The 15,961-nt window shown below is 40.3% G+C and overlaps 1 protein-coding gene across 1 annotated transcript in view; it reads left to right on the forward strand.

Annotated features, from left to right (window-relative positions):
- The window catches only part of KCNH8 (potassium voltage-gated channel subfamily H member 8), a 355,694-nt gene extending 341,341 nt beyond the window's left edge, over positions 1 to 14,353 (forward strand). Inside the window, exon 16 of the mRNA XM_042903485.1 lies at positions 13,641 to 14,353. Within this exon, the coding sequence (XP_042759419.1) occupies positions 13,641 to 14,345 (705 nt within the window). The 3' untranslated portion in view covers positions 14,346 to 14,353. The remainder of the gene's footprint in view (positions 1 to 13,640) is intronic.
- Positions 14,354 to 15,961: the final 1,608 nt, after the last annotated feature.

Raw genomic sequence — 15,961 nt, forward strand, 5'->3', positions numbered from 1 at the left:
TCAATGAAAATACTTTAAATTTTTGAGGTAGCTAATATCTTTCTTCCTCCCCATTCTGTGGCATGTTTTTCTCTTCTATAAATGTTCTCTCTTCCTTGAAACTTTACTCATGTGACATGAAGTACAGACCCTTAATCATCATGATTAACTTCCTTTGTCTCTTCCCTTTCCTCTGTTCCAATTTCTTAAAGCAATCACAAATGACCCCAGCTGTCCTACAGAGGACATTTCCAGAACAGACATTGTCCACATATTTTAGCTTATGAAAGCACCTAAAGGTCTTGAATTTGTTCTCTCTGTTCAGAAAGCTCTTCTCCAAGATATCTGCATGGACAGCTCTCTTCCCTCTTGCAAGCCTATGTGCAAATGTCAATTTCTCAGTGAAGTCTTCCTTGACCAGTCTTTTTAAAATAGAAGCCCCACTCCCCAAATTTACTTCCAAATTTGTTTTCTCTCATAGCCCATCAAAACTCAATTATACTACATGGTTTATTTATCTACGTTTGTCATTGTCTTTATCCCCCCCCCCCCCCCATTAGAATGTCAGTTCTATGAGGACAAGAGTCTTTATTTGCCTTTTTCTTTGCTATGATTGGCACACAGTAGACATACATTTATGGTGAGAATGCATAAAAAAATGCTGGATTGGGGCGCCGGGGTGGCTCAGTCAGTTAAGTGTCCGACTTCAGCTCAGGTCATGATCTCACAGTTCGTGAGTTCAAGCCCCGCATCAGGCTCTGTGCTGACAGCTTAGAGCCTGGAGCCTGCTTCAAATTCTGTCTCCCTCTCACTCTGCTCCTCCCCCCTCATGCTCTGTCTCTCTCTCCTTCAAAAATAAATAAAAACATTTAAAAAAAAAAAAAAATGCTGGATTATGCATTATATCTATTTTAACCATCAGGCATTAAAACATTGAAGAGAAAAATGGAATTTCACTTCTGAGTTTGAAGAGACATTAGAAATCCTGTCATGTTACATGTTCTTATCACAGATGAGTAAATTGAGGCCCAGAGATCATCACATATGCAGCAAGAGATATAGAAAGGCCTAGAAACAAGACCTGAATCCCAGTTCAGTAGTTTTCTTTTATTGGGTTAGCTTTCAAAGAAGACCATCCTTGGTCTGCAATGAAAAGATTTCCTTCTGAAATATCAGAAACTCACATCAAGACTTGAGTCTTTGGTCCCTTAAATTACCCATATGTACTTAAGTGCAATACTTGATTTAATCGTGCACAGCTCATTTTAAGGTATGATAATTTTAGAAAGGGCTTTCAAAAAAAGACTAATAAAATGTACTATATGTTTATTCAAGAGGAAAATATATGTTTTCCCATATATGTTTCCCATTGATGACTATTCCCCATGTTAGCATTTTGAAATCCAGAAAAAGAAAGAAAAGAAAAGAAAAGTAAGGAAAATAAAGAGAAGAGAAAAGAAAAAAGAAAAGAAGTATATTTTAAAGCCAATAAAATGATAGAGTGTTAAGAAGAGACAAAGGAGGTGGCTGGGGGGAGTCCACTTGTAATATACTGACTTTTTATATGTGTTTTTAAATCAAATATGATAACTGGTAACAAAATACTGTTACGACAGACTTACGCTTACTTCAGTTGATAATCTGCAAGCCTACTTTCTAAAATAAATCTCCTCCGACTTGGAAATAAAGGAGTTTCTATTCAAATAGCATTCATTAAAACGTTTGCTAGGGAAACGTATTTTGTTTAAAACCCCATTATCAGAAAAAGCTTAATTTGGGGAAGGTGTCTGCCAGTGGTTAAAAGAAAATCCTTTCTAGACTTCTGAACAAGTTTTAGGTACCATGTTCCATGGTGCTTTATACTACACCTTGCTGGATTGGTCTTTCTCACTGGGGTGTTCAGTGCTCAATTGCTGTGAGAGTTAAAAGAAGAACCCTTGCATTAATTCAGATAGGAACCTACCGTTTTGATGTTTTTTTGGACACTGATTTGCAGTAGTTAAAAATTGGTCATTGAAATTTACAACAACCAGAGATAAAGGAGAAACAATTAATGAAAAAATCAGTGTTCTTTTTAGGGTAAAATATTTAGGGGATTTTTAAAGAAATTAAATGCATATAGATGTATTTTTTAAGTGAGGTTCTAGTGTGCATGTTGAATATTTTGTTTTTATTTTTTAATCATCAGCGATTTTAAACATACAGATATTGATATAATAACAGATATCCAAATAACTGTTAGCCATATTAGTAAATAATAACATGTCTCCATGTTTCATATGTTGTGCTGTAAAGAAATTTAAAATTTTATATCCTTTCAAGCTCTTTTTTCCTATTTCATAAATAATAGAATTCAAGAGTTAGAGAAAAACATTTAAGAAAAAATTAGAAATTAGAAGTTAGGGTAGAAAATTAGAAATAGGGTACTTAAGCCATTTAAGTGTCCAGCTCTTGATTTCAGCTCAGATGATGATCTCATTCATGAGTTCAAGACCCATGCTGGGCTCTGCACTAACAGTACAGAGCCAGCTTGGGATTCTCTGTCTCTCTCTCTCTCTCTCTCTCTCTCTGCCCTTCACCCACTCGTGTTCGCTCTTTCTCCCCCCCCCACCTAAAATAAATAAATAAACATTAAAAAATTAAAAGTGAGAAAAAGATCATTGTAGAAATTGCCTAAATTAGAAGCAACACAAGAACAAATAAACAAATAATGCCAAATTGGTGGTGAAAAGGGAGGAAAATTTAAAGCATCTTATCTAAATGAAGAGAATTTTTTCTAAAAAGGATTAGGAGAAAAGTGTCAAATATTTAAGATAAACAAAGAAGCTCTAACATAACAAAAAAATGTAAGTCTCAGAATAAGAATGCCAAATTCAGGGAACCAAACAAACACTAAGAACAATAATCCAATAAAACTCCCCTAAAATTACAAAAAAAATTTTGAAACTGCATACTGCCAATTTCACATCCTAGTGAAATTACTAGACTTTAAAGTAAGAAAAAAAATTCATTAGTTATTTAGACAAAAAAGATCTTTTTATAAAGGACTAGCAAGGGAAAAATCTAGACCGTCATTAGACTTTTAGACAGCAACATTTTATGCAAGATGAAGTAACATACAAAATATACAAGATTCTTAGGAAAAGAAAGTGTAAACTAAGGATTTTATATGCAACAAAAATGACCATCACGGGGGGCTCCTGGGTGGCTCTGTCAGTTAAGCGTTCAACTTCAGCTGAGGTCATGATCTCATGGCTCATAAGTTCGAGCCCTGCATTGGGCTTTGGGCTGATAGCTCAGTGCCTGGAACCTGCTTCAGATTCTGTCTCCTGGTCTCTCTGCCCCTCCACCACTCACACTCTGTCTCTCTCTGTCTCACAAAAATAAATAAACATTAAAAAAAAATAATAACCATCAGGTACCAAACTGTTAACATGAAAGAACTCAAGGAATATTGTTCCCGTATATATTTCCAGAAGAATGCCCTCAAGAACAAGATTCAGAAAAACCAAGATGATTTGAAAGGCATTGTCATTGGACAAGTTCATCAGCATCAAATATGTGCTTATTTAGTACCAAGTCTAAATGAAAGTTAAAGAAGAGAAGGTATAGGTTGTCAAAGGTATGCTCTGACAACGTAAATATGGATGAACCATTGAAAGGGGAGTGGGAAGAGAATTAGAATAGAATATGTCAACTGAGAACAAACTGAGGGTTGATGGGGGGTGGGAGGGAGGGCAGGGTGGGAGGGAGGGCAGGGTGGGTGATGGGTATTGAGGAGGGCACCTTTTGGGATGAGCACTGGGTGTTGTATGGAAACCAATTTGACAGTAAATTTCATATATTAAAAAATAAAAAAAAATAAAATAGAATAGAATATGTCTCCCCCAGTTTTTTAACTGTTTTCAGTAATCATAATTTGTAATGGTGGTACTGGTATTGATATATTGCAATTGTTGAATATGTAATGGGGGATAAAGTAAGTGAGTAATTATGAGATCTCTTAATTCTGTCATCTTCTATACCTCAATAACCAGAATTCACAGTGTAAAGGAGATACAAATATAGTCCTGAAATAGAGTTAGAAATATTAGTATGAACCTGTGTAGCGTCATATACATGCATACATTTCCAAGCTCTTTCAACAAAAAGGGAGTATAAACAATTACCAGCCCAATAACAGTGAATATGCCTTGATTATGGCCTCAAATAAAATTTCCCATTAAAAGAAGCTCTTGGATAAATACAGTCTCTTGGAGAAATAGCTGTTTCCACTTCTGGAGGCATGAAATACACATCAGTCCAGAACACCTTAGTGTACAAGACAGCAAGAAAGTTATCACACACTCCTAGGATGATGTCAAAAGAGCCCAGGAGCCAATATGAGGAGTCTTCTACTGGCCAAAGATGGGATAATATTGGTAAGAATAAGAAATACAGGGGCGCCTGGGTGGCTCAGTCAGTTAAGCGTCTGACTTTGGCTCAGGTCACGATCTCACAGTTCGTGAGTTCGAGCCCCGCGTCGGGCTCTGTGCTGACAGCTCAGAGCCTGGAGCCTGTTTCAGATTCTGTGTCTCCCTCTCTCTGACCCTCCCCTGTTCATGCTCTGTCTCTCTCTGTCTCAAAAATAAAAACGTTAAAAAAAAAAAAAAAGAAATACATGGGATTACAACATAAAATAAGTTACATAAAATAAGTAACAAATGCACCAAAGTGACAGCATAATAAGCTTCTGAATTTCCCTCCTCCTACAGACACACTGAATGTACACAGAATAATTCCCTTGGAGAAATATAAAAATAAGAAATAATAAAAACAAACTGAATGACTCCTACACATCAGGTGAATGAGAAAACCCCCACGTGGAAACAGATAGGAAAGGCTGGGACACAAAAACCATAAACCCCTCCCCAGGTCCACTACCATACAACCAATAGGGAACCCCTAAATCCTAGCATTGGAAAGTTTGGACCTTGTGCAGTGCCCCCAACTAGGGCCCTCAAAACACCTAGCTCTGAAAGCCAAACGAGCTTAAGTTCACAAGTCCCACAGGAGCAAGTAAAGTAGTTTTTAAATGGTTGTAAGAACGTATCTATGGTTTTATTTCCAGGTTCAGCAGAGAGGGAGCATGCAGAAATGCCCTTCTAGCTTCTCTCTGGAAGGGAAATGACTGTATACTTTCCCAGCTGCTCAGCTTCTAATCCACCTGCACCTACATGCTGTCTATGATCCTCCACTTTGGGACGCTGACAGATCTTGGCACATCCTCAACTACTGGGAACCACCCAGAACAGAGACAACAGCTTTGATAATCACAAAGACCCTAACCCCTCAAGATTCCACCAAAAACTGTTAGAACCAATAAATGATTTCAGTAAAGTTGCAGGATACAAAGTCAACATACAAAAGTCAGTTGTATTTCTATACACTGATAATGAAAGAGAAATTAAGGAAAACAGTCCCGGGGCACCTGAGTGGCTCAGTCGGTTAAGCATCCGACATCAGCTCAGGTCATGATCTCATGGTTCATGAGTTAGAGCCCCGTGTCAGGCTGTGTGCTGACAGCTCGGAGCCTGGAGCCTGCTTCAGATTCTGTGTCTGCCTCTCTCTCTCTGCCCCTCCCCCACTCACACTCTGTCTCTGTCTCTCTCTCTGTCTCAAAAATAAATAAACATTGAAAAAAAAGAAAAAGAAAACAGTCCCATTTACAGTAGCATCAAAAAGAACAAAATACCTAAGAATAAATTTAACCAAGTAAGTACAAGACTTATACACTAAAAACTACAAAATATTGATGGAAGAAACTATAGAAGATCTAAACAAATCATAAATGCCAATTACAGACTTGCCAGAGGAACTGGAAAAGGCTGTTTCATCTAAATTCTCAGCTCTTACTGCAAGAATTATAATACGTCTGGAGTTAACCAAAGGGACTAAATCCATAATAAGAACTCATGATCTGACCTCTTGGAGTACAAACCAGCAGCATCATCATCAACTGGGGGCTTGTTAGAAATGCAGAATCCCAGAACCCCACATGTACTGAAGCTGAATATACATGGTGTCAAGATCCCCAGGTGACTCCTATATACTTTAAGTCTTAATAAGCACTGTTCTATGCAGTTGGTACTCTGAGAGGAGACAGACTTTTGTTTGGTGTTCTTTAATAGCAGTGAGGATCCCTTAGCCAGACAGCAATTTGGATACTAATCAAACTTCGTCATAGAAAGCAGGGAAATAGATGAGAAAAGCAATCAAAGAGTTGATAAATAATGGATTACAATAATACAGCTAAAGTAATAAAGTTGTGTCCGAAGGCCTGAGCTTGCAGAAATTCAATGAAACCATTGGCATAATCACTTTCAAGGCTTGTAATTCTTCTCTTATTATAATTTAAGAGGCAACAGATGCACCTGCAAAAGTGAACCCCTTGGTAGTATTTCTGTGTGGCCTCAGATAAGCCACGTCACCTCTCAACATTCTAGTCTCTCCAGCTGTAGAACAAGATTTACAACTTTTGTTAGTAATGGGATTGAGATCCTCATTCGGATGAAATTTATGCAAGTGCCGAGTATGATTATTATTTTAGCTGACAGATAAAAAGACTGTCACTTGTTTTTGAATGCTTTATGAAGCAAAAGACACAAGGATGAAATTATGCCCATCGTCCTTTTTGTTTTGCCTGCTTCTGGAGTTTGATTGAACTTGTCTAAATCCCATGGTAAATATGCAACATAACAAAAGATTAAATGAAAGACCATTTAATTACCTGAATCAGAGTTTGTAGAAATGTATATGTGTTCGTGGCAGGGGGAGAGGATTGGTGTAATTAGCACCCGGAATTTAGGAAAACTGTGTCTAGCAGGAAAATGTGTACATGTTTGGCAAAAATTTAGTGACGGGTCAAGAACTCTTCAAGCTAAGAAGATTATATCAACAGATGCATTCCCCATCTGTTCACTGAATGCACAAAAATGGAAATGACATTTTTTTCTATCAGTTGAAGTTCCAGTTATACTCAGAGGCCATGAATCATACCGTGCCAATAGCCAAGAGTCAAAAATGTAATAACATGAATAATAGAAGACAAAAGTTAGCTATCTTCCATGTAAAATAAAAGGTATTGGCAAATACACATTCTCGTCTTCATTAGGAAACTCACACTGCTGTTCCCCAAAGGCACAATCCAAAGTCACACCAGAATAGCGTTATCTGTGTATACACCAAAAGGCACACAATCTAACCGTAAAAATTGGCAGTGTGCAGTCTTACTGGGACAAGAGGTCAGCAGCACCACAGATGGATTTTTTCAACTATGTAATAACACAGTGGTTTAAAAATCTCCCATTTTAAAGTGGTGGGGGCATCCATGAGACACTGAGATCATATAAAACATTCTTACCTGCTAGAGTTACAGTGATACTTACTTCTGTGTCTTGCGGTGCTATTTAGGGGGGGGGGGGTTGGTGAAAGTCATTTAAGGGGCACCTGGGTGGCTCAGTCAGTTGAGCATCCCGACTCTTGATTTTAGCGCAGGTCATGATCTCATGGTTTCATGAGGTCGAGCCCCACGTCAGCTCTGCACGGACAGCGCAGAGCCTGCTTGGGATTCTCTCTCTCCCTCTCTCTCTCTGCCCCTCCCCTGCTCATGCACACTCTCTCTACTCTCTCAAAATAAATAAGAAACATTTTTTTAAAAACGTTATTTAAGTTCAAATGAAAATACCAGAAACTCATATTAAGAAATTAACCAGGCAACTTAATATTCATTAAATTACTCAGGCATCAACAAAGATTTTAAATGGCAGGACTTATGCAGGGACTGGAGCTATTATTAAAAAAACAATAAAGACCAGTCATACTTGCCCCCATCTAGCCCCGCATTGGTCCTTATTCAATGCTGATCCGCACGAAGCTGCACATTGTTGTATTTTGACTCACATGTATTTTATAGAGAATTCTCAACCCGTTTGACTGCAGTTACTCAAACTTTACACTGGAAATACAGGATCTTAATCAATATTTTTCAAAGACTCTAGTTATTGCTAGTTATTGCTGTTACTATTAGTTACTGCAAAGATCCATGCAAGGCAATGCTAAAACTTGGAGATTCCGTTTCTTCCAACTTAATTATGTAAAAGCATGAACAGAGTGGTTTCTCTCGCCATGCTGAGGCTGAAGAGCAGTTATATAGATAACTGGCTTTTATTTTCTTTGGGCTAAGTGTCAGTCCTGGGTTAGTATTCCTTATCATGAAGAAGTTTTCAACTAAGCTGTGTTGCATCATCAGATGCAGATACTGGGATCTCGACAAATCGTCAGTTATATGGGGACCAAACTGTAACATTCACTCTATTATTTAGTCCTCACAACAAAGCATTTGTGGAAATATGATTGAGAGGAGGATGAGAAGTAGCATCACATCAGTGGAGCAAATTAAACATAAGAGGGGAAAACCAGATACTCTGGAAATGTGGGCAACAATGACAGTTTCCAAGCCAATAGAAGTTCTGAGAAAACCTGGATCTGGCAAAAGTAGAAAAATTGTGGCGATTAATGATTCCCTTCTTAGAGGTATAGAAAGACCAGTGTGTGGATTGTCAGGGATAGTTGACAAAGTCTGTTGTCACATGGGTATTTCTATTCATGACAGAAGGTACTGCTCAACAAGACCAAATGCACTGCCCAAAAACCTGCTAAACACCTAATGATTTGGGTGGTTAAATACATGTTACTGGGACAACAGAGGAGGGAAGAATCTTTAGATGCTCCAAAGTTTTGGATAGCAGACTGAACCACTTGGAAGCACAGATGGTGTTTTCAACACTTCTTCTTTCTAGCAGTTGGGACTTTGGAAGGGACGGAGAAATCTTGGATGTGAACAATTGGCTCTGCAGATGGTGATGGTGAGCTGGTTTGGCTAACAGTTTTACATCCTGGACTGATGGGTTTTTATTCACAGAAGAATGAGGAGAATGGGGAGGAAGGAAGGGGGGAAAATGGAGAAAGGAAATGCAGCTGAATACACAAGTAAGAGAATAATGTGTATTAGGTTACGGTTTATCTATTTCGTCTGCATAAGTACAAATAATCAGAAGGCCACATCTAAAATAGGCTAGGGTAGCAACCAGGGATGCAAAGAAGCTTACCAAATTTCAACTGATAAAACGACTCTGGATAACTTTATTAAGTTTGTCACTTGGCATCATATAATCATGAAACATGGGAGTCAGTACATAGGGACAATTTCCCCAGGGAATTAAAGCTACCATGGAAATCAAGTTTATGCTGGGACAAGTGACAAGGCAGTAAGGTAAATAAAGTCTAGCAGAAGTCTTGGCCAAAAGAGACCCATTTCTACAATTATGAAGGGAACACAAGATCAAAGAGATTCTAAACAGTGGAAATGCCACCTGCTCTTAAAAATTAAGGAATACCCAAGGAATTTATATATAAAACCTTTAAGTCATAATACCTACTTTAAACATATTTACTTGGGACAAAGGGTTAGTTACAGATTTCCCAGTACAATTTTGTAGTAGGCAGCTCTCTCCCAGGATACTTCTGGTAAAATCATGAGATACAACGGAATAAAAATTGAAGGTGATATGAAAGCCAAGTCCTTCAAAATGGCAGGACGTGCATTCATTTAGACATCCAAGACGTACTGAGTACACGGCGTGTTCTGGGCATTGCCCTGAGTCCAGGAGATACTGAGATAAGTAACAGTTTCGATCTACTCTCAAGGAATTTATAGTGTCAGTGGAGGGCAGACAGTCCCACATGATACTCAAGCTGCTTTGTGAGATTAAGTGAGCTGTCGGGAGCTAGCTCTGCAGAGAAAATGAGGGGTTAGAAGAAGTTTGAAGGGAGAGAAGAAACTCACCAGGCTGAAAGGGGCAGAACTGAAGAGCCCCTGGTCAGAGAGAAGAGCACGCTGTGCACGCTGAGACGTGGGCTGAGAAGCTCCCTGTGTTCAGTCCGATGGTGTGCAAGGGGGAGACTTCAGGATGTGGAGCCACTGGCCAATGAGATGGGGCTTGTGAAGGGCTTTGTGGTATCCACTCAAAAGGGGGTTGTCTCCTCTAACATGAGTAACAGAAGACATTTAAAGAATTTAAGTAGTTATTGAGTTAGGTGGGAAAACTTTGGTGCATTTGATCTGGATGGTTTTTGTTTGTTTTCACTGACCTATTTCTGTAGTACTCTGCTTTTAAGTTGTATTCTGAAGACATATCTCCTTAAATGGATGGAGCCTTGTTCACAAAGGAGCCCCAACAACCTTTTCTTTAGCAAATGCACATCTTCTTAAAATGTTTTTAATGTGTATTTATTTTTGAGAGAGAAAGACACAGTGTGAGTGGGCGAGGGGCAGACAGAGAGGGACACACAGAATCCGAAGCAGGCTCCAGGCTCTGAGCTGTCAGCACAGAGCCTGACGCGGGGCTCAAACTCACCAACCGTGCGATCATGATGTGAGCCGAAGTCAGACACTTAACTGACTGACCTACCCAGGTGCCCCCAAATGCACATCTTTTTACCATGCTATAAAAAAGCATTGAGCCTCACCAGTAGAGACACTGCATTCATTGCTTTCCACATTTGATTGAAAATAAGGTCTTCCCTGTGTTAGAATGAATTTAGTTAGCAAACCCAGCAGAAAACAGTAAACAAAAACGCCTTGAATCTTACTGCACTTTCTGTGACAGTCTGTTGTCACCTTCAGTGTCACCAGAGTATCCACCTCCGGGAGATGCCATCTCTCCTTGTGACAGTTGCCTTTGTCTTTGTGAAGGGAGAGATCCCTTACCCAACAGGGATTAATTCCCTCATGTAACTTTAATAAGGTACAGTGGTGTTTCCTCAGTGACACTGACAGAAATCTTCCCTAATATAAATTGATCATTACCCTCCAGAGCTAAAGAAAGTTCTATTGCCTTAGGTTCCTTGCTCCTTTGAGTTCAAGCTGATACGGTAATTTTGTTTTCTGGAAATGTTAATGCTTTTTAACATTCCTGGAGCCAGTCAAGACACAGGATTCCCATTCAAAGTTCATAACCTTAAAGTTGTGGCAAACGCACAGTAAAAGTCAGATGTCAAGAATGTGGCCCTGAAAGGTATTTCGCCCATAGAAAAATATTTATTTTGAAATCTAGAACAAATAGTTAACCAGAAATCTGTCCGTTGCACCATTGTCTGGCTCCAGATTTTCCCTTGCTTTACACCATTTTTGTTGTTTTATTTGTATAATTTGATATGAGATTTTGCTGTACTTAATCAGTCTCTGACTTTCTTAGAGATGATGCCAATTACTTACTTGATGATGAATTGACATTTCAGATAGCTTTTACACATGAAGCTGCCTTTTTGTATCACCTGGGCTCTTCACAGATTCTGACCACATTAGCAAACTCTCTCACCTCCTAAGCAATATCTCCTTTTCCATGTGATAATATGCTATAACAGAAAGAGCACCAAACTTAGAAGGCCTGATTTCTAGATCAAGGACTGTCCCTCATGAAATAAGGGACCTTAAAAATGTCATTTAACCTCTGGACCTCAGTGTCCTCATTTTACAGGTAGAGAACTAATAATGTATCAATGCTTATCTTAGCACTGTTTATAGATCCAGTAGAGAAAAGGGTACCCAAAATCATATTGTATTATAAATTTACAAACATATATTGAATTGCATAATTGTTGGTGTGCCAAAAATGCAAAGTGGTTCTTCAAAGACTGTGTCTTTATTCAATCCTAATAAAAGGCCTATTGAAAGCATTTTTACTGGGAACTAGTATACTCCTGGTCAGTTTGATACAGGAATGAAACTTAGACAATCCACAGAAATGGACGGCTAATATATCCCTTCAAACATCTCATTTAGTGTCAGCCTTCTCTTCTGAAATTCTGATAGAAGAGCTAATCAATTCAAGATGGAACCCATGTCTGCATGTGCCAAGATCCAGATCCAGATTTAAGTGTGATCCATGCACTTTAAAATTGAGGCTTGGCAGGTTATGAAATGAGACAACCTGCAGTGAAGATTTCAAAATGCATAGCACCCTTCTCAGGGTCACCGCTTTGCTCCTTAAATTGGAGGCTCAGAGGTATCTTTTTATGACCAGAAGTTTCAGATCTGCTGAAAAGCCTGGACAAGCATTCGATCGAGTCCCTCGAGTTCCATGCTAGCAGCAAGGCAGAAATACTTTTGGCCTGGCAATTTCAAGGCAGGTGTTACCAGTTGGTTGCCTGAACCATGGAAACACCTCCTTCTGGCCTTTTTTAAATGCCTGATTCAAGCAGCACTACCTCCTGATGGGCCTGCCAGGGAGAATTAGTTTCAGAACGCACTCGCAGGAAGTGGAATGAATTAAGCTGCTGGATGAATTAGGAATGTATATGTAAATGTTGAAAACAGTTGGCACAAAACAGCAATCTTGGATTTGGCATCACTGAAGTTGAACTTCTCTTTGTTTTGTTTTGTTTTCTGATGATATTTAGTCAGTAGGTTCAGCTGCTTATATTGGAGTTTTAGGATTCATGATAGTAAATCAAGTCATAGAAGATCCTTTCTAAAATATAGTCTTAAAGCAATCAAGGCAAAGTATTACAACATCATGTTAGTGTTACAGAGCTCACCAAAGATTAGAAAATACATGTTTGTATCCTGCTTTCTGAAATCCAGGTTTACTTCACTTTGAAGAATGTAAACTGCCCCCCCCCCAAAAAAAGCTAGATTCAATCTTCTGGTGGGCTTCCTTGGTTAAAAAAAGTGATGTGGTTGGTAAGAAAACAAATAACTCTAGCGAATTTTATTATTGGTTTTAAGAGTAAAATGAATCATGGAGACTCTTCAGTGGTTCTTAAGTGTTTGAGAGTTGTGTCTACTTCGAAAATCTTACAAAAGCTCAATGCCTTGCCTAGAAAAGTGAATAAAACACATGCCACACAATCTGAGTTATAATTCCACAGGGTTCCACGTTCACTGATGGACCCCCGTGCCCCCAAGCTGCCCATAGTGTTGATCTGTACCTACCCGCCTTGTAGGTCGTTCTTATTTCTGTCTCCCGTTCTGTGGTTTCCCCTCTTTTTGCAAACTATGTCTCTGGCAAATCTGGTGTAGGTTCTTGCTTACCACCTTCATCATCGCTGAAGGCCAGTTTGTCCCTGAACCTACAGTAAACATGGATCTCAACTACACGTGACAAAAGTGAGCACTATCATTTACTATCTACTCTGGACAGATAGTGTATTGAGTGCTTTACACACAACCCCACCACTCCATACTGTTTTCTGAGGCATCCAGGATGATTTGTGTGCACCACTGTGTATCCCACTAACTCAGAGTAAGCAGGAGGTACTGCCTGTATTTAAGAGATACGAGACATACTTGACTCATGTCTCTAATTTTGTTCAAGAACCCCAGAATCCCTGATTCAGAATGCCTGACTATGAATGTCTCCCTGGATTCCCCTCAGAATAAGGATGGCTTCACCTCAGGTGCCCAGCCTCTCCATCTACCCCTTGGACTTGGCTGGAGTTGGCGGTGGAGCGGCCTTTCACACCTTCCTACTGAGAAATCTCATTTCCCTGCCTCGCTGCTCTGAAATCACCACCACGCACCTCTGACTATTGCCTTCTGCTTTCCTTTGTCCACACAGGTGACGACATTGACTCAGGAGGTCTCCCAGTTAGGTAAGGACATGAGGAATGTGATGCAACTTCTGGAAAACGTTCTGTCACCCCAGCCGCCGTCGCGGTTCTGCTCTCTGCACACCACCTCTGTGTGTCCCCCCAGGGACAGCTTACAGACCAGGATGACCTGGAGTGCGCACCAGCCTTGCCTACACTTGCAAGCAGGTGGAGCTGCTTATACTCAAGCACAACTCTGTCACGGTAATGTCACCTCAGACATTTGGAGTGTGGACCCCTCCTCTGTGGGGAGCAGCCCCCAGCGAACTGGAGCTCATGAGCAAAATCCTGCAGACAGTGAACTTTACCACTCTCCGAACCTCGATTATTCACCTGCCCACTGCCAGGTTGTCCAGGAAGGTCACTTGCAATTTTTAAGGTGCATCTCTCCACATTCAGATTCCACACTGACGCCTCTGCAGTCCATCTCCGCCACTCTCTCGTCCTCCGTCTGCTCTTCGTCGGAAACCTCTTTGCACCTGGTTCTCCCCAGCAGATCGGAGGAGGGCAGCTTCAGCCAGGGAGCCACGAGCCCCTTCAGTCTGGAAAACCTGCCGGGATCTTGGGACAGGGAAGGAGCGGCCTCAGTCTCTACTGAACCCTTGGAGAACTTTCCACTGGAAGTTGTCACAAGCACAGCAGAAATGAAAGATAATAAAGCCATAAACGTATGATATTCGCACGTGCGGCAGCTGCCAGTCTCAAACCCACCACTGCATGACAGCTTTAGTTTGCCTTTTTTGCCCGGGCAGGTGTGAAGACTGGGCAAAGCCGGGGGTGGGGGGGGTGGGGGGTCCCGCGGGAGAGCGCCGTGAGAAGCCAGCCAGAGGCACAGCCACATCCGTGCCGTAGCAAACACTTGCCAGACCCTAGAAACCTAGCAGAAGCAGTTTCCTCTACAGGTATTCACTTCCTGGTCTGTGTGACAGACTTTTTAAAAGTCCAGAGACCCCGAGGGTCTGAGCAGCTAGAAGTCCCAGACAAAGAATTTGTGGATTCGTTCTGTCCTAGGTGACTTTTGTGAAGTGCAGCGAAGGTTTTCCTGAGTGCCTGTTTGTCATTCCCGAACAATATCCATAGCACTGTTGGCCTCGGGAGTGCACAGCTCCCGCTGATCTATTTTTCTTTTTGTGAAGGCAAAGGGACAATTATCACTGCATGTCATCTAGACAATCAGTCAAATAGAGCTGGTGGCCAGTGGTTAGCTATTGCACGTTATTTGCCATGTAAATGAACATGTCTTTATTTATCAGGAAAAAAAAAAAGAGAGGCTATTTTTATATCCTTGGTATGAAATATGTATTTAAACTATTTAAAATATTTATAAAGAAATGAATGTTTTCTTTTCATTTTGGTAAAAAAGAAAAAGCTTGCCGTTTTAACAAGAAATGCACTACCGTTATTATGTATAGTAGATCAAAAATTATTTATTAAGAGGATGTAGTTTCAAAAGGAACCCGCCTTTTATCTGCATGCGGTTTGCCACAAATGTACCCTCACGCTTCTGGATTGCAAAAGAGCAGTGAGGTCATATTTTATTAATGAAATAAAAGCATAGACTGAGTGTCTCAAATATGTGGGCTTTGGCACGGTGGTAGGGAAGGCTCCACCTAGTTAGTCTCCGCTGATTCACACCAACCACCTGAAGTAAGGCTGCCCCCACTGTGCTAGCATAAATGTCTCTCCTCCAGGCATCAAACTCAGTGTCGTTCAGGAACCCAAATTTGGTGTGTGGAGTATCAGATCACGACTCCTGTAAGCCATTTTGGCCTCAAAACGAGGGAGAGAACCTTGGCTGTATCCTTCCTCTGTGCTATTCTTGCAGGAGAGGTTGTAGACCGGTGAAAATTCCAAAATGGAGCCAAGACTTCTGAGCAATGACTTGTGAGAGTGAAGCCAGCTTACATCGGATCAGCGTTTTCATTGTTGTTTCTGTAAAGTTCTCAACAATGCCGTAAGTTATGCGGAGCAGGTGTTTCCATTCTCATTTCGCAAACAGAAAAAAAAAAAAAAAGTAGTAACAGAGCTTACAGAGCTCAGATGCCGGAGATGGTCTAGAACCTATAATGCTCCCTGCATCTCAGCCAACATGCAAATTCAGATGCTGGCTTGGTAATGATTTAAACGCCTTCGCTCAACTTTTATCTTGATGTTTGAAAACATTTAAGGCCAAATCATCCCAGACATTCTTAGAAAACATCGCATTTATGTTCTGTAGTCCCCCTGTTCTTACTTCGCATCACAAAGAATAAGCGATCCAAGAATTGTATCATTAAAAACGACTAAACAA

This window comes from Panthera leo, chromosome C2 (genome assembly GCF_018350215.1).
Source record: "Panthera leo isolate Ple1 chromosome C2, P.leo_Ple1_pat1.1, whole genome shotgun sequence".
Lineage (NCBI taxonomy): Eukaryota > Metazoa > Chordata > Mammalia > Carnivora > Felidae > Panthera > Panthera leo.